Below are 19,885 nucleotides of genomic sequence, written 5' to 3' on the forward strand. Positions count from 1 at the left end.
TGTATGGAAGGGTATCCGGAAAAAATATCAGTTCTTACTATTCGTCCACATTAACAATTAATCTACAACCATGACGCCTAAGTTTACGCTCCATAGCGTCTTGTTTCTTTGTTTCGTTGCGACTTCCGAGAAGCCCCTGGGGACCAGTGGCGTTGCCTCGTTTTCAGGTTGCCCTCTATCCCATGAGACAAGTCGAGCGCGGCGCTTGATTGCCGTCCATATTGAAAGACCCATGTGTGTCGAGTGAATGAGCAGGGAAAAAGCTTAAAACTTTGCTTAGGAATTATGGCAGCGGTTGATGGAAATGGTTTTAAGTTGGAAGATGATATTAGTGCTAAAATAAGTGGTTTTCGCAAGGAATATGACAATGATCGTGACAGTAGAGACGAATATGGTAAGTCACTCTAGTCATCGCATTCGATGCTATTGGAATGGTCTTACCTAGCCTGTAGACAGTCTTTAAATTTTTTACATTTATTTCATAAAGCAGGTAAAATAGACAACTATGCAGCTGATGTGCTGATTTGCTGGCTCTTGTTGGTTGTTTTCGAGGATGTAAAAATTTGTTGTAATTATAAATAAGTGGTACACTGAATTGGAAGCTTACTGAATTTTCAAGAAGTCGTAAACAGTCCCGTTTTAGTCTCTCTTGCCGTCTACAGTGCATATTTAAACTCGAATTGAAAGCTAGTAATACTGCTAATTAGTAAAAAATAATTCTTAGTAAAGTGGGCATGTTGTCAAGTAGATGCTGGACAGTACTACACACTGTAACTCATTAAAATGTTATTTGGCACACCAACATTTTATTGCCGATCTCATCATGAACATCACAGAAATATTGCTGTTATCAAGAGTTATCAGTGTAACTTATCAAAGTTTAAATTGATCAAGAAGATAAAATTTCAGTGGTTATGCTTTACTTTCGAATTCTATAGCACTTGATTCATGTTGTAAATGTTGAATCATTGCATAAGTGTCTGTTTGATTTGGGCACAAAGATCCGTTTGGATGTTCCGTTTTCTTTTAACTGCAACCCCCCCCCCCCCACTACCTCCAAAGATGACTGGAATCTGTACCCTCAAATTTTTGTTGGCACCCTTTGAAAAATGAAATCCCAAGGGTTCGTTCTTTGTTGACCTTTGAAAAATTTGTGTGAAGGGTCCAAATTTTTTGGGCTTCTTCAAAGAAAAAATCAAAACCCCCAATTAGAAAATCCGTCATCCGTGAGGTGGTTGTTCTAATATGCTTTTAAAGATCATCATGTTTTGTGATTTTAAGTATGTAGTAATTAACCTTGCACATCTGGAACCAGTTGCCATCTGCTGTAAAAAACGCACCTAATGCATCATCCTCTCAGAGACCTTTCGGAGACTTTTAACTAAGTTAAATTTTATTGGTTGTCAATGCAGCAATTGCCTTTGACCCGATTTATTTTTATAGATAGATGTTATTATTATTTTTTTAAATTTAATTAGTTGCTATTGAGATATTAATTAATTAATTTTTCTTTTATATTGTCAAACACTTTTATCATGAGCCCGTGGCTCGGGGGATTGGGAGACCACCCCTGTGTATCTGACATTAAATAAATTATCTTATCTTATCTTATCTTAACGGTAATTAGTTTGTGATATTTATTGAGATTTGCTTGCATGTTCTGAACTTTATTGTTATTGGCTACTACACAATCAACATTCCTGAAATTTTTCAGGTGTTCATAGTTTTGAGTTTGACAGTAAATGTCTCAATAAATTATAATTTCAATGCTCACATTGTATTTCTCATTGAAATTTTTAGGTGGAGGGAGTGATCGATCGAGAGATAGAGACCAAAGGCGAGATCGTCGACGAAGGTCAAGATCACGGTCAAGAAGCCCTAGAGATCGCCGAAGTTATGGTGGTGGTGGAAGAGACAGATATAATCGAGGAAGGTAAGACTTGTAGATACAGTTTTGTAGATACAGTTTTATCCCTAGATCTTCTTTATTTATTCAAGCTTTTGCTTTCCTTGTACCCTCGTAGCAGGATTGAAACAACCCTTACTGTTCATGAAACGCATTATCTTGAGCATTTTATTTTTACTTCATTTAGATCACCCTCTCCTCCAAGAAGAAGAAAGAAGAGGTACAGGAATTTTATTTCATGACATTAATAATAACTTCTTTTACTTTTTACTTTTATACCTTTTGTGAGAATGTACGGTGTACATTGACATTGTACCTGCAGGGTTGTCAAAAGTAGTCGGCTGCCAGTAAACTGCCCACTTGGTTAGTACTGATGATGTTTTTTTAAATAAAATATCCCTTGACTGGCCGCTTGCTTTGACAACTCAGCGGTCGACTTTAAAACTTTGTGACAACCCTGACCTGTAAATTGTTGATGCATGTACTGTTTTGAAGTGCTGTTTCAGTGTACAATGTAAATCAGTGATTTACAATTTCCTTTTTCTTTGTTTATTTTCCAGAGAAAGCTTGTGGGACAGACCTCCAATTGGATATGAACATATGACACCAGCACAGTATAAAGCCATGAGAGGTGTGTTAGTTGCATCGTGCAATCTCTCATTTCTAGTCTGGAATATAATTTTACCTGTCAGGTCTGTCATTTAGTTTTAAAACAGCCGTAGGAAATGAAGATTCACCTGTAACATCTCGGAAACAGTTTACAGTCTCGCCTTTAGCTTTCCACTGATGATCACCTGTAACATCAAGCAAGCTTTAGCTACAACAGATGTCATGGTTAGGGCCCTTAAGTCTAATACATGTCAGGGGTTTCAATAATAATTGAAGTAGCCAACAGGTTTGAATCAGAGTACCCGACTGTATCAACAAGGGGCTGTTAATCCATTGCCTCTAGGGAAGTCTGAGGGCATGCTCCCTCAGAAAATTTTGAAATTTTAAAGCCCTAAAATGCGATTTCCATTGTTCAGGGGACTAAATTGAGTACAAAAGAGTGTGCTTTTCATTCAGGTCAAACGCACATTTGAATGAGAACAAATTCTGTGTAAACCTCCAAACGTTTGCATAACAAAAGCATAACTCAAAACCAGTGGGCCTTTACGTTTTCTTTCAGATTTTATGATATGCTTTCTGTTTACAACATTGTAGGAACTACATGTAGCTGCCTCTTCTGTCAGAGAGAAAAGTAGCCGACTTCTCTTAGCAAAATAACTGACGCGTTTCGTCGGTCATCGGTGCTTATTGAAACCCCTGACATGTACATGAAGTATTGCCTTTCCACAAATAGTTGTTGTCTAGTTAAACTTTTAAGCTGTTAATAAATTATTTAAAATCACCAATTACAAACAGTCACGCTGTACAGTCATATAATTATGTTAATTTTTTCAATTAATGAGTTACATTTGCATTGTACAGGTTTATTGCTTGGGATGTGTTGGATTGTGATAGGTGTTTGTTATTAATATTATTAGTTATACATGTGCACGTCTGTATTTCTTTTTATTATAAATAGCGGCAGGGCAGATTCCAGTCAATGCAGGTGGTCCAGTTCCTGGTGGAACTGTTAGTAGTTTGCCACAAGGAAGTCAGATGACAAGACAGGCTCGAAGATTGTATGTTGGAAACATACCATTTGGAATAACTGAGGTGGGTTATTTTTTTATTCAATGTTATTTTTGATGCCTTCAGTTCTTGATTCCCAGTTCTGTAACAGTGCTCTACACTTGTGCCATGAAAAGAGATTATAAACTGGGTTACATGTACATGTGCAGACTGTGTGTGCACAGTGTATTTAAGAATCAACTTCACTTCATGATTCTGAAACACATGTATATATATGTTGTGGTTTAATAGCATGTTCCACTTCAACTAAAAATAGATTAATTTTTGTAACTGTAGACCACCCCCAACCCCCCTGCTTGACTCAGACACGCTGTGCATTCTACTCAAAGGCTTTATATGAACAAGATGCATTTCCCACAAGAATATTATTCATAAAATTCACAATTAAGGTTTTAAAAGGCATTTGACCTTTATTCTATCATAAAAAAGGCATTACTCTTAGCAAAAACCTGGTCCAAGTACATGTACACAGTGATTTTGTTACAAATAGTTACTGTGAGTCCTGGGACTCATCTTGTGAAAAATCATGAGTCCCAATCCAGAACCATTAACCCATTTGCTCCTGAACTGCCCGTAACCGCCCGTGCAAATCCAGATCCTTTCTACCCATTGTGACGTCATCAGTTTTAACGGTCAAGGACAACTTTCTTCACTAACTTGTGCAGAGTGAAGAGATCTTTCAAACCATACCAGAATGAGCACAATTCAGTCAAGGGCACCGGAGAAACAAGCAAAAAACCACGTGACATTGACCTGAAAATCTCCATGAAAATCTTGTTCCATTAGCCACCTACCTTTCCTTTCGCCTAATCCTAAGATCCTAAAAGCTTTCCTAAAAACTCTTCCCACCAAAATCAAGCCTACTAAATGCCCAGCAAGAGAAAAAAAAATGAGGCCAGAAAAGCAAAAAAAGAAGGGAGGAGAGAAAGCGAAAAGTAAAAGTCAAGACTGCTGTGTCACTTTTAAACCCAAAAACTATGTCAAAATTTTGCTTTCTGCGCATGCCCGAACTTCGCAAGCTGATATTTTGCATCTGGATCAGAAGGCCGCGAAGTGTTCGACCTGTAAACCAGTTTGTGGTAAGTTTTAGCTCTTTATAGCACGTCAGTGACCAGAAAACCACTCGACTAGCTTCAAAACGCGTTTTTCGGCAAAATCTCCAGGAGCGAATGGGTTAAGTCCCAGTTCAAAAAACAATGACTTCTAAACTGAAAATGCTTGGGTATAATCTAACCAGGCAGTTACTGAATCTGAAGACAGACTCCAACAGTCTTTATCACAGTTTACTGAATTAAAATAGTTCTTCCATTTAAACAACAAAAATGAGGGGACTAAAATAAATATGCATCATTAAACAACAGCCACATTAACAGCCACAGAAATTACACAAAGAGGATTTTCTACAAAGACATCTTCAGATCAATTGATTGATCTTTGCGTCCTATGGGACGCATCCATTGAATTATTTTGTGTCCGTGGGAATTTTTATGCGTCAGGAATGCAGGATGCAGAGATAACAAAATCACTGTGTACATGTAACTCAAAGGATTGGTTTTCATGTAAATCAGAAAATAAAGTGACCTGGTCAAAGAAGGATACTGAAATTGGATCCGTAGCTCTCTCTTAGTGTCAGCAGTGAAACAAGACGTAACATTTCTGACTTAGACCAACATATGTGTAATACTTTTTTTTTTAAATTTTGTGTGAAAGAATATGGTTGCAAAATATTAAAGGGACATGGTCAAATCAATGGGTTGGTTTTAATACATGTATATTTTTTCACAGTTAGTTGGCATAATAATAATTACAGTAATTGTTGATTTATGTCTGATTTTAGAGCTTGATGATAGAGTTCTTCAATGCCAGAATGCAAGAAGCAAAGTTAAACACAGCTCCTGGTAACCCAGTTATTGCTGCACAAATCAACTTGGAACAGAATTTTGCCTTCATTGAGGTACATGTATGGCTGTGTGTTTTGATGGTGATTTCATTGACTATGTCTCCGTTCTTGGAAAGCATACATTGTACTATTCCCTGGTATTAACTTGATTAGCCTTCTTGATGATACCAACCTCATGTACCTGCAAAATGTTTTCAGCTCCGTTCAGTTGAAGAGACTACCCAGGCAATGGCATTTGATGGGATCATATTAGAGGTATTGAAAGAATTCTTGTTATTGTGCTGAGTGTTTTGTAGCTCTAGAGTGTATGTGTTATTGTACTCTAGTTATTGATGATTTCAGGTGTCCTTTGTCCTGTCACATCCTTCAGTTGATTACCTGTAGGCTGCTGCACACTGTACATTTGGTTACTGAATTATGATTAATTTATCTTAGGGCCAGTCACTGAAGATAAGAAGACCCAAGGACTATCAGCCCATTCCTGGAATGTCAGGTAATCTCCTATTCATTTTCCAAACAAGAACTTTAAAAATATATTCCATGTACACTGTACAGTTGTATGGACAAAAGTATAATTATTACAATACTATGTACAACTAACTACATCTGTACAGTCATGTATCATTAATATTTGCATACTGTATTAATTATTATAGTTGTTGTCAACATAAAAGATAAAAAACATCTACAGGTAAAGCATATATGCAATGGTTTATTATGTGTATGAGAACTGGAAACATTAAGAACTTATCGTATTAACTAATGAGTCTGCTCTGGTTTAATTTTATCCTTGGTTTAAATGCGTTAAATTCATTATCATCCATTAACAAACTCAAAAACAAGTACATTGTATATAAGGAGGAGGATGAATAGATTATAGAAATTTTACTATTTTGTAGTACTCTGTGGATATCCTCAGTAAAGACTGATTGTTTTTAATGGGCAGCTGTACATGTTTGTTTGTGTTGCTTTACAGAAACAGCAACAATCCATGTTCCGGGTGTGGTTTCAACAGTTGTACCAGATTCTCCTCACAAGATTTTCATTGGAGGATTACCAAACTACTTAAATGAAGATCAGGTAAAGTTGGCAGCATAAGGCAGTGTTGAGTGGAAAGCATTACAGAGTCAAGTCAAGATTCTGTGTATGATGGCAGTATAAATTACTGTCACATTGTAGATAAATTATTTTAAATCTTTCAAGAAAGCTTGAGAAAGAAGAATATGCTATGATATGAATTGAAGAATTAGCTGTACCTTTTGAGTTGTCTTTTTTTGGTACAGCGTTTCACATCATTGTAATAAATTATTAGTTATTGCTCTTCTCTCTCCTGCTTTGTTGAATACCTTAAGGTAAGATTGCTATTTTGTGTTCTAAACATTTTTAAGTTTATTTTTTTAGCTTTCAAATTTGGCTATATTTTACCACATAATTATATCTTGTGCTGCTTGAACAACATTGATCACAAATTTAACAACTTATCATCTTATTTCAAACGTGGAGTGCAAGAAACCATTACACATTAACTCTGGAACATCACTAGAACAGTGCACAGTCATAAAGAATTTCTCTGCAGACACATTGAACCAGATGAATTTTGAAGGGAATTCGATCTAGAACTTTTTTTGCAGGAATATCAAACCAGAAACTAATGCCAAAATCGTACTTTTGTTTTTTCAGCCATTTCTTTTCAGCAATTTTTTTCTAGATCATCCCATTGCCTTCGGCTTACTGAAAGACAGCACTCGGCAACTTTCTTTTTCAGCTTTTCTTTTTAGGAAATCAGCATATCATTATAACTTCTTGGCATGGCAGCTAGCTTGGATTATTTCTAATAAATTGCATTTTAGTCTCCAAATTTTTTACATATATTTATACACATCAGAATTCACAATTCCATAAACCATTATTATGTACAGTTGAACCTTCACTAACAGCCACCTCTCTACAGCAGCCCCTTTTTTGGTGGACAGTCCTTACATTGACTCTTGACTAAATTTTTAACCCTTAAGTCCCAATAGTGACCAACATTAATTTTCTCCTAACAATATCCATGTGTTGCCAAGAGAAATGGTTATGAGAGTTAATAAAATGATCAGTAAAGAGAAAATGCTTTGATCTGTTATAAAACTCTCTCAACTTATTCTTTAAAGAAATGTATGAAGATCAGTATGGAGAATTTATATGTGGATATTGGGGCTTAAAGGGTTAAACCTCCCTCCTCTTCTGTTCCCGATGTGGTAGTTGTGAAGAGGTTCAGCTGTAGTATGATGTATAGCCTGCATGTAGTTGTCTCTTATTTCTGTTGTTGCTCCCTGCTTTTTCTGAGAGAAACAAATGAAACATGTGTAGGCAATGTCTCCATGCAGGCTAGATGTGTCTTAACCCATGTTCCTCTGCAACAAGCCATCAAAAAAAAGTGATGGAAGGGACTTGGATGGAAGCAACTGGCAGTGCTTAGTGTTCAGTTTTAGCTAGTTCTGTTTCAAAATAGAATTTTTGCTTCAGATTTTTGTTGTGTGCAGCACAGTACTTTCTACAAAAACAACATTTTTTAGTTTCTGTCCTACAAGCCAGTTGGTCAGAGCTTCACGTATATTTTTTTAAATCAAGCCCCTCAATAAATTATTATCCACTATTCTATAAATTGAAGTAATTTCACACCCTTAGTCAGATAATGATAAAATTGAAGGCATGTCCATCTGAAAATAACCAGCTTGCCTGAAATGAGTTTTACAGTTTCCAACCTTGGGTGGAAATTAACCAGCATTTTTCAGGAGACTGTTCTTAAATTGTTTTGCAAAGGATGACTTGGTAGAAACTAATTGCCTACATTTTACTTGTCTGTCAAGTTTGTTTGATTATCTTCTATCTGTGGTGTGAATTTGGTTATCAGTGTTAATGACAAGATCAATTGGCATTTGGAAGTTACTACCCTTGGTCCTTTGAGCTGTTACTCATAACAGGCTAAAAGTAATGACCACTACAATGAAATTTTGAGTGCCACATATTCCTCAATCTCCTCGGAACAAAGCAAAGTTTCTTAGCTTTAATATTATTGATTCAAATACGACTGACATATTTTGAATTTTATTTCCCCCTCATTTAATCCCTAGCTTAGGGGGGCCTAAAATGGTCATCAAATCTGGCTAAAGGCAAGTTCTAATTCTACATTGAGGGTGTGGAAAGAGAGCTTGAAAGAGTGATGTATGCACTGCTTGTTAAAACATTCCAACAACCTCATACAGGCATGAATCACCAGAGTTCCTCTCCTTAGCAGCTTTTAAGCTTGTTTTCCTTAATATTATTTTGCCATGATTGCTGGGATTGCTTGGATCACTACTTAAAAGGTCAATAAACAATAAATTCAATGATCTTAACTCTCAGTTGTTGGCATTATATACCACTTCAAAGCTCCAAATTAATTTGTGACAAGTTCATTAATTTTTCCTTTAGGGTAATGTCAACAATTCAGTTTAAATTTTAGTGCCTTATAACTATTTTTAACCAGGTTGCAGCTGGTTAGGAAGATAAAATGTGCAACGGTGATGGTGTTTCATGCCTGCTATGTGCTTGTTAATTTATTGTCTATGAACTATGACTTGCCTGCATACCAGCTCTCTGTACAGTGTTCATTTTCAATTCCTTAATAGGTTGCTGCAAATAGCAAGTCCTTGTTTGGGAAAATGTATTTATTGTGAATTATTTTATTTTCAAGAACAATTAATAATTTGGAGAGAACATAGGTAATGGAAATTAAATAACGACCTGGGGATCAAAAATAATCCAAAACAAAGAATTGTTATAAGAGTAAACAAACCTACATGTTAGAGTTTTTGAAGACATTCAATAAAATTAATTTGCAGTTTCTGCTTTATCAAGTGTCAAACAAATGCTTATAGTGAAACCCTGGGGTTGGTTTATTGAAGAGTGCACCAAAAAATTACTTAGAGTGCTTCTGTATTAATTTGTAGCTTGCTCTGATTTTTTGGTTGTATCTTCCATGACAGGTCAAAGAGCTGTTATCATCATTTGGTGAACTCAAAGCCTTCAATTTAGTGAAAGATAGTGCCACTGGCCTCTCCAAGGGATATGCCTTCTGCGAATATGTGGATATGAATATCACTGATGTGGTGAGTTACCCAATCTTCAACAGTGTACAGTGTTGTTGTTATTTTTTTGTATGTGTTAATAGTTTCCATAGAAACTGTTAAACACTATGCAGTCGTGTCATTTCCATAATGTCTGTTAGTAAGAAATGCAATAATTCTGAAGGTCAGATACAAAACATAAATACTGTATGATTCAGTTACCAAACAAGGGGAGTATATTATGCTTAACTTGTTGCTTGTCATTATATCAATTTTTCAAAAAAAAGGGTAATTGTGGTCATTGGTGTGCTACAATGTACATAACGTGAAGGTCGAGTGTGACCTGTTACATCAGACAAATACATGTAAGCATGACCTGTTGCGTCAAAGAAATATTATAGTTTTCTTGATGCAAGAAGTCATGCTACATTTTCATTGATGCTAGTCATTGGCATTCTATATGACATAAAGGAGAACTGAAATTGTCGGTCAGATAAATTAGCGTCACCTTGTCAAAAATCTCTTCTTCGATGCAAGAAATCTTGCTCTATTTTCTTTGACAAAATAGGTTACATCTCATGCTTAAATGACATTGCAAGCCAATAAAATGGCATGTGCGCAACATACATAACAAAACTGTAAACACGTACTCTCTCTAGAGAGCTATTTTTCCCACTGACATACAAGTAGCCTAAAGAAGATGTCCCTGTTAGTACAATTAAGGTCAACTGTTGAGGGGAAAAAAGGTCATTTTGAACAATTTTTGTAATTTTCAGCTCTTTGCAAGCAATATCAAAGGAAATACAGTAGCAGCAACCAAAATTTGCAGAAATTGGTGGTTGACAGAAAGCTTTAATGAGCCTAAACATTCCTTGTAAAATTTTAAGTTTTTCAGTGAGAATTTCTCTGAAACTATTCATTTTGATATAATTATCAGGCTCAAATTTTCACAGATAACTGAAATTATAATGCTCTTTTAATATTCAAGGCTGTAGTTTGTAATTAATAGTTTGATCAGATAATGAAAGGCATAATAAATGAGGCAAAAAAAATGTAAGCAAAGATTCCTACTGAATCGTAGCCAATAGTTACCAGCGCCGTACAAACGACTTATTGACGAGATCAAGCAAAACTAACTACGAGACAATGACTGGAGAACTGACAATTTTGACCAACAATAGACGACTGTTTAACTGTGACAATAGACGGATCGAAACGCACCAATTACTGATTACGAGTCTTCATAGCCAATAACAGCACGGCTTAGCTGACAGACGACCAATAACATCGCGACGTAATTGACCAATCAGATCATCAACTGAGGTGATACAACTCACTTTGACTCTAAAGATGACTACCGCACAGGTTGTCGAAACTTCAGTCACTGTCAACAACAACAGTCCTATTCAGAACTACGTTCACCCGGACGATCAAACTCAACCTAGTTTTGAAAGATTGCTATATTGGTTTTGCATTATCAATTTTCAATAACGTCTAACACTGCAAAATAAATGACTCTGTGAGCAGAGAACAGAGGTTTCTTTCTGGCGTGGCTTTTAGCACGTGTGGTGTTATTCATGTTGCTGGCATTCACATAGTTGGCTTGTTTACACCCCTTTTCAGGAAGGTAAACAAGCCAATGACGCAAATTTCAGCAATGCAAACGACTTGTAAATGCTTAAAACCATGCCAGAATGAAATCTCTTCTGACAGGGTAGGAATATATTCACAAGCTTCCAGTGGCATTTCCTAGTGTGATTTTTGTTGCTTTCCAGTATCAGGTACCTGGTTAGCTCAGTTGTTTATTCATCCTTTAACTGATTGTTTCTTTTCTAGGCAATCACGGGACTAAATGGCATGCAACTTGGTGAGAAAAAGTTGATTGTTCAAAGAGCAAGTGTTGGGGCCAAGACAAATATGAACAATGTGAGTAAATCATTATGTCAGGCTGGTCTGGAGAAAATTACACTATTAAATCAAACTAATAGACGTCAATAAACGTCGAAGGGTTTGTTACAGCCAAGAACTTCTTTCTTGTCGGATCAAAGCAGAAAATTCCATGTGTACAAGATAGGTCGTCCTTGCCGTCTTGGAGTGAGTGAATTTATACATGCTAGCTTGAAATTGTCTTTCAGAAATAAATTTAAAAACACCCTTAAATTATTTAACGGCAAGAAATAATCACAGTAGGATTGTGAATCATCGTCATCGTCCCCATCGTCACCGTTAACATTAGTTTTTTTCTGTTTTGTGTTTTTTGTTGAACCTTTCTGTATTTCTTTATTTTAGCCGGATGCAATGAGCATGATTCCTGCTCAGATGCAGATCCCCGGACTGGACTTGTCTGCCAGCCTCCACAACACAGCCACTGAAGTGCTGTGTCTCATGAACATGGTGGAAATTGAAGAACTCATGGATGATGAGGAATATGAAGGTACTGAGCGTTTCCTCTCAACTAAAACAGTGACTTCCAGTTGCACAAAAGTGTCAGCCGAACGGCTAACATGTTGGGCGCTTTCGTTTAGCCCGGTTAGAAATCAAATGGAACGGACCATTTCGGTTCGGTCCGACCGGAACATTTGAGACCACCTTTGAGGGTAGTCCACTTGACCGATCCGGTCATTTCGGTTGGTCGGACCAAAATTTTCCATACCATTTTGCAAATTGTTGTCCCCAGTACCGCTCTTCTATATATTGCTTACAAGAACAATAACCGAACGCGGGGTGGCTTGGATCGGGTTTGTGCAACCAGAACTATGTACCGTTCCATTGGGCACTTGGAGTATCCGAAATTTCAAACCGGAATTTTTTTTAAATGAAAAACGCCTCTAGCGGTAAAATAGAGTTTAAAAACTGTACTGAACGTCAAACGTTAGCTACGGCGTCAAACGTTGAGATTTATGGAACTGGCCCGTGATAACATGTGTTAAACCGAACCATGATACATGTAGTTATCACAAACTGGAGGAATTTTGACACCTCTGTAGCCTGGACAACATATAAATTTTAAAACTGGTGCAATGATTACTGGTAATAGGATTAAGTGAACTCCAATTCACGCCGTCATGTGATTTTGTTGATCATTCGTATAAGTACAGGCCAAATTGCGCCACCTATGTCCAGAAATGCATGCAATGGCGGAAATGGCGAAACTGGCGAAAAATCGCCAGCCGCTGGTGATTTGAATTGGATGCCAAAAGTGGCCCCTTGGAGGCTGGCGATTTTGGCGAAAATGGCGATTTTGGCGAAATTGGCGATTTTGGCAAAAATCGCCATGCATGCAATGGCGAAAATGGCGAAACTGGCGAAAAATCACCAGCCTCTGGCGATTTGAATTGGATGCCAAAAGTGGCCCCTTGGAGGCTGGCGATTTTGGCGAAAATGGCGATTTTGGCGAAATTGGCGATTTTGGCAAAAATTGCCAGAGGGCTGGCGATATGTGGCAAAATATTCAAATTGGATGCCAAAAGTGGCCCCTTCAAAGTAGATAACTAGAGAGGTCCTTATAACTGTGAGGCAACAGTACTAAAAAAAAGTTCAAATTACTTGCCTAATAAGAGGCCCCAATAACTGTGAGGCAACATTTATCAAATACAACTGAATCAAATATATGACAAAACAGCTTTACGTAATATATCAAACATGAGATGCAGTGTTTCATCACCAGATGAAACACCGAGAAGAGAGTTGAAAATACGACGCGCAGCAGAGTATTTTTGACGAACTTCGAGGTGTTTCATCTGGTGATGAAACACTGTGTCGAATGTTTGATATTTCTTCTCAAACAAAATCATTTTTGAAGGAGAAATTAAGGATGCAAATACTAAGCAGTGTTTCATCCGATTTCCAAACACTCATTAAACATTAATTTCCTTTGTATTTTCTTAATGAATTATTAATGAGTTTGAGAACTAACTGTCAAACAACATTATTTTATCAAATACAACTGAATCAAATATATCTGAAAACAACAAATGGAAGACGTTTCAGTTAAGCTAATATGTATTTGTGCCATGTACTTCACAGGTTAAGTAAACATTTCCTTACTTTCGATGTCGCTTGACTTACCAAAAGTGATGCGATGATATCACACTAGCATCATTTGCTTTTGTATGGTTCATTCCTTTCAAAGACTTACAAGTCCACTAATTACTCGAGGAGAGAACTACCAAGTCCTTTAAATCTTAATAATTCCTTGCCATGGACACTCTAACTTTTGAGGTTCGATGTAGACCTTAACAATCCTCACTGGTTACAATTCTCTTCACATTGGTTCCATTAAATTGTGAGGCAGCCTTAAATGAAAAGCGATTGCGAAACGCATGGTTCCTGGCTAAAAGATGCTTTCACGATAACCATTGTGTGCTCTTCATTCTTTTTTGGTTCTCCACTATACACATTATCTTCTTCCGTCGTTTTAAACTCTTCACTTTCTTCTCGCACTTACTTGTTTTGCTCTTTAGAGAAACGGTCCCCTAAAAGTATCGAAAGCCGAAGAGTCCAGCAGCTTGTATGCGCCATTTTGAAATGTGTGAATTCGCTTATTTCCGCTTTATGTAAACCTGCACGAAATGTCACTTGTGCCCAATACTTCACCGCATTTATTGAACATAAACATTGGATCAAAATAATAACTTGTTTGTCTCTTTCATAAAACATATCCCATTCAAACTAATTCTGTATCTTTTCATCAACTAGATATATAAAAAGAGAGTGTACATGTTTGTCTCGTTCTTAAAAAATGTGTCCCATTATTGCTTTATGAGATGGGGCCAGAAATTTAGAAAATGTATTGTTTTTTGCGCTGAGACCACCAAACCAATTCTCAGTACAATATGTGTTCCATTAAATTGCTAATGCTAATGCTCGTCGAAACACGTCACCCGACCTTTTTACCTTCTATTTTAACAATTGCCTGAGAGTCCCTGTGAACGACATTAATCGTTTTGCTTACATAGAGTGACCACCAAAGTCGGCTGGGAATGACACTAATCGTTTCTACTTACATAAAGTAGTTATCCAAAATCGACTATTTCAACATGGCCGCCGCGTCAAAATAACAAATACTAAACCTTACACGTTCATGTTCTGTGAAACTGCAATGAACCACCTCGTTTATATATACTTGTACGATTGAACGCCATTATAACAAACAGGATGGATATACAAGGCAATACGGACCATCTAATTATCTGAATGCGTAGCCAAGAACCCACCTGGATTCCTCGTAATATATAATGTTGAACTGTCGCTATTCAAACAATGCCTACAAGCCTGGAAAATTAAGGATATCTATCTTGGATTTTTTGGTAAGAAAGTTGCCATGAACATTACGAAGATTACCATTTACTGATAATCGAATACAGCTCGTTGGCTATTCGATTTGAATTGAGCAAGAAATTAGTTATAAGTGGTAATTCCCGACCAAACACTCTTGTCTGGGACGAATTTCAAATCACAAGAGGTTATCAATTAAAGGTAAAAGGATTAAAAACAGATTAATGACACTTAAGTTACAGTAGCGTTGTCATTATTAGTATACAATTATACTACTGGAAACATTTTTATATTAATATGTGGTACTATTTGGCAATTAATAGCCATTTCAAAAGGGACCCTTTGCTATGTCATTTCCATTTGTCTTGACAAATTAGGTATTTCATCGAGTAATTGCCATTTCTGCCAAAACACGTTTTAAGAACAAGGCCAACATGCACTCTCTCTATATTTTTTTTTATTTGTGGTTGATGAAAAGATACAGAATTAGTGCGCGCCATTTTCGCCAAAATCGTCACTTTCCAAAGGGCCCCTTTGCCATCTCATTTGCATTTTTGTTTATAATTTGGCGATTTCGGCGACTCATCGCCATTTCCGCCATTTTCGCCAATATCGCCATTTTCCGAAGGCCCCCTTTGCCATCTCATTTGAATTTTTGTTTACAGTTTGGCGATTTCGGAGATTAATCGCCATTTCCGCCAAATACGCCATTTTCGCCAATATCGCCATTTTTCAAAGGGCCCCTTTGCCATCTCATTTGAATTTTTGTTTACAGTTTGGCGTGTTTGGCGATTAATCGCCATTTCTGCCATTTTCGCCAAATATGCCATTTTCGCCGAAATCGCCACTTTCCAAAGGGCCCCTTTGTCATCTCATTTGAATTTTTGTTGACAGTTTGGCGATTTTGGCGATTAAGCGCCATTTCTGCCATTTTCGTCAAATACGCCATTTTCGCTAATATTGCCACTTTCCAAAGGGCCCCTTTGCCATCTCATTTGAATTTTTGTTTATAGTTTGGCGATTTTACCGATTAATTACCATTTCTGCCATTTTCGCCAAATACGCCATTTTTGCCGAAATCGCCACTTTGCAAAGGGCCCCTTTGCCATCTCATTTGAATTTTTGTTTACAGTTTGGCGATTTTGGCGATTAATTGCCATTTCTGCCATTTTCGCCAAATACGCCATTTTCGCCAAAATCGCCACTTTGCAAAGGGCCTCTTTGCCATCTCATTTGAATTTGTGTTTATAGTTTGGCGATTTTGGCGATTAAGCGCCATTTCTGCCATTTTCACCAAATACGCCATTTTTGCCGAAATCGCCACTTTGCAAAGGGCCCCTTTGCCATCTCATTTGAATTTCTGTTTATAGTTTGGCGATTTTGTCGATTAATTGCCATTTCTGCCATTTTCGCCAAATACGCCATTTTCGCCGAAATCGCCACTTTGCAAAGGGCCCCTTTGCCATCTCATTTGAATTTCTGTTTACAGTTTGGCAATTTTGGCGATTAAGCGCCATTTCTGCCATTTCTGCCATTTTCGCCAAATACGCCATTTTCGCCAAGATCGCCACTTTGCAAAGGGCCCCTTTGCCATCTCTTTGAATTTTTGTTTATAGTTTGGCGAATTTGGCGATTAATTGCCATTTCTGCCATTTTCGCCAATGCGTGCATTTCTGGACATATCTCAATTGCGCGACACGAAGTTCTGTTACCAATTAATCGTAACCATAATATAATTTGTGTCAATTGAAGCCTTCTTAAAATTCAAACACAAGATCTTTTAAGAGCACGCGCACGGTGGCGCTCATTGTCCAATTACTTAAGCATGACGCGAACTGTTGTATCACAGCGTACTAGTGATGCTGAGCTCAGGACAGGTGATCTGATAGCCAGTCAGATTAGAGAAGGTTGTTTAACTCAGAATCCAACTAGGGAATTAAGAATGACAAAAGAAGGGAGTGCTACAACAATCATGTGACCGAGACCTCCTCCCCCTCCCCCTCTCCCTCCGCCCCGCCTTTTCTCTCCTCTCACACACGCACACATACACTAATTCTCAGACCCCAAACAGAACGTTTCTGCCCTTTTTTGGCTAGAAAATAAGCCGGCCATATATTCTATAACTTAAATATTATTGTAGCGCTATACAGTGACATGCTGCTCTTTATAGTTTGTAGCTCTGGTTGTTATTAGTGCATTCACCTCAATTGGCTCAGTTTGCTCATTTTTTTTTACTTACAGAAATCCATGAAGATGTGAGAACGGAGTGTTCAAAGTATGGCAAAGTCATGAGCCTGGAAATACCAAGACCTGTAGAAGATTTTCAGCCACCTGGCTGCGGAAAGGTAAAGCGGAACCTTCCACCAAATTGTTGTGCAGTTTTATCAAGAAACTGTAATTGTACGGTTCATTTTTATTGCCTTGTTGCGGTGAACACTCACCAGCCAAACCTCAATTTTGTCTTTGAGTCAGAGAGCACTATGGTGGACTGAACTCTAGAACATGGCCCTCTAGCTTGTGAGCAATCTCTCAATCTTGGGGGTATCGTAGGAAGTCACGCGCGAACGCGCGCTTGCGTGGCTCGCTTAGCTTGACACTCGTGAAGTATAGCGTGCTCACAAGCCAACGACCCTCTTACCTAAACAACCAAGATCACTATCTGGGGTGATAATTGAACCTTTTTCCTAGTTTTTGAGACCTTTTGTAAGCGAGCACTAGGCACGTGATGTGATCTCCTACCGGTGCATCTTCGGCAAGCACTTAAGGTGACAACTCGCCATGACGATTTTTAACGCATCACAACTTTGTTGCGACATGGTTTCGAATGGTTGCAACATTTTTCCAACATTGCAACGCTGTGTTGCGCTAAAAAATTCGTCGTTGTTAATCGTCTTCTGTAACTTCACCTTTAAAGGGCAGTAAAATGTGTTCTTCATTGCTGATCCTTTGGATAAGCAGTTCTCACATTTTGTTTGCTCGGTGCCATCGTTTGCTTGTCTTAGGTAATGCTTTAACTACAGGATGATTTTCCTGGACCTTTTGGTCACTATAAATGTAAACTTAAACTTACTTGGCCAGCAGTAAAATGTAATTGTCCCAAACGGCAACGAGGGAACTTGCTTTGGAGCTCTGAATATAGTTCTACTTGTTTTGTGGCTCAGGAATGGTATGTAATACGTGTGTATGTTAAGCGGGCACTATACGGGTAACCTCTTGATCCTCCTCCAGGAACCCTAATGGCTGCCTGTAAAATAAGATGAATATGAACCACACCAACTTAGCCCGAATTTCCTTAACAACTCACCCCTTTCATTCTTTTTCTTTTTTTTTTTCTAGATATACGTGGAGTTTGCGTCCCCTGAAGAGTCAAAGAGTGCTGCCCAGGCCCTTGCGGGTCGGAAGTTTGCCAACCGTGTTGTCGTGACGTCATTTTATCAGCCAGACATGTACCACCGAAAAGAGTTCCTTTAACTGCTGTTATCTTTTCACTTAAGATATCTTCTAAATTATTATATATTACTGGTACCCTGTAAAAGATACCGACTGATCCTTTAACTTGTGCATGCTGCATTTGAAAATATCTCTCTTAGACTCGCTTGTCACCAAAATGGTACTTTTTAATCATATATAGAGACAACTGAAAGTCTTAAAACAAAGTTAATTGAGTAGCTAGGCTAGCCTGAGGCGGAATTCTTTGTTGCATTTCACGCGAGTTCTAGAACTGAGTAGCCGTGTGCATATGGACATGCGAGTGGCACTAAACAAGTTCGGTAGCAGGCTCTGATTTCAATATTTTGATTCGATCCACTTAATGCCGATGTTGTTATGTAATCCTGGAAAACCCTTAAAACGGAAGATTTTGATTCATGGGTTCGATTTTGACAGCAGCACCTCTTTTTCTTTAGACCGCTGTTTTTCTTTTTTACAGCACACTATTGCAAAGAACCTTTTGGGAAGATGCCAGGCAACAATACAGCCAACGGTACCTATAATATATTGAATGTCGTTAAGATCAATATTGTTTTCATGGACGCTTTGGAAAAGCAGCGTCTGCCTTTTGAGCGCATTTTATACTTGTAAGGCCTGTGATGTGAATAAATAAACTTAATCACCCTTTTAAGAATTGAATGTAATTTTTGGGTCAAGCGTATTTTTTTTCCGTTATACGAAGTGCTCCTAATTTTCTCTGCTCTATCTACCGCCCTATTGACATTTTTGAGGATGCAACTGGGATCAAACTGAGTCGGTATTTGTGTTCAATAGGACTATGGAACTGTGTTGAGGAATAGACCTATTCGGCTAACTCAATGTTGTACCCAATTCAAACCCTTTGGGAATAAAACGTTTTGTTTCAGGAATTTCCATATCATTTAAATGTGAATGCCACATTGTAATGCAAATGCAATACACAAAGAATCTTATCCCCAGGAGATTTGAATTGGGTACAACATTGAGTTAGCCGAATAGGTCTATGAACTTTGACCCAGTGTCCTGCGCGAATTTGCAATAGCCAATGAAAGAAGCGATTGACAGCGTCGCGAAAATTGTCACATGGTGCATTTCGACGCTATACCCACTCAGTGATGCGTGTAACCAACAACTTTTAGACCCTGTTTACATGGAGTGGGGGACCCCGGTCTAGTGGGGTAAGTTTCTTTTGTTTTGTGTCCCACAGAGCGTGAAAACAAAAGAAACCAACCCCACTAGACCGGGGTCCCCCACTCCATGTAAACAGGCCCTTAATGTCTGGAACAGGAAAAATATTTACAGATTTTTCTGTGACCGTAAGTATTAAAAGATTATCGAGCTCGGGAAAGAAACTGTTGGGACTCATGTTTGTTACACCCAATTCATGATCAGTACCAGTTGTTCAAGGGAATGTGGAATTTATGCCGTTTTAAGCATTTTGTCTCTCTCCACCACAGAGACTTCTTTGTGTCGAAGGGAGGCATGCGCGCTTTCTATTTTTCGATTATTGCTATTTTTATTGGTATACCCAGCGGAAACCTCTGCGAAGGAAAGAGGCATTTAGTT

At 37.9% G+C, this 19,885-nt stretch overlaps 1 protein-coding gene across 1 annotated transcript; it reads left to right on the forward strand.

Annotated features, from left to right (window-relative positions):
• The first annotated feature begins 227 nt into the window (after window positions 1–227).
• LOC140940352 (splicing factor U2AF 50 kDa subunit-like) lies at window positions 228–18,979 on the forward strand. The gene is made up of 14 exons (XM_073389304.1): window positions 228–394; window positions 1,801–1,933; window positions 2,094–2,126; window positions 2,467–2,537; window positions 3,474–3,607; window positions 5,421–5,537; window positions 5,682–5,738; window positions 5,919–5,976; window positions 6,460–6,563; window positions 9,494–9,616; window positions 11,411–11,500; window positions 11,864–12,008; window positions 17,093–17,196; window positions 18,188–18,979. The coding sequence occupies exons 1-14, from the start codon at window positions 286–288 to the stop codon at window positions 18,320–18,322; spliced, it is 1,413 nt and encodes a 470-aa protein (XP_073245405.1). The 5' UTR covers window positions 228–285; the 3' UTR covers window positions 18,323–18,979.
• Window positions 18,980–19,885: the final 906 nt, after the last annotated feature.

Source organism: Porites lutea, chromosome 6, assembly GCF_958299795.1.
Source record: "Porites lutea chromosome 6, jaPorLute2.1, whole genome shotgun sequence".
In the NCBI taxonomy this organism is placed as follows: domain Eukaryota; kingdom Metazoa; phylum Cnidaria; class Anthozoa; order Scleractinia; family Poritidae; genus Porites; species Porites lutea.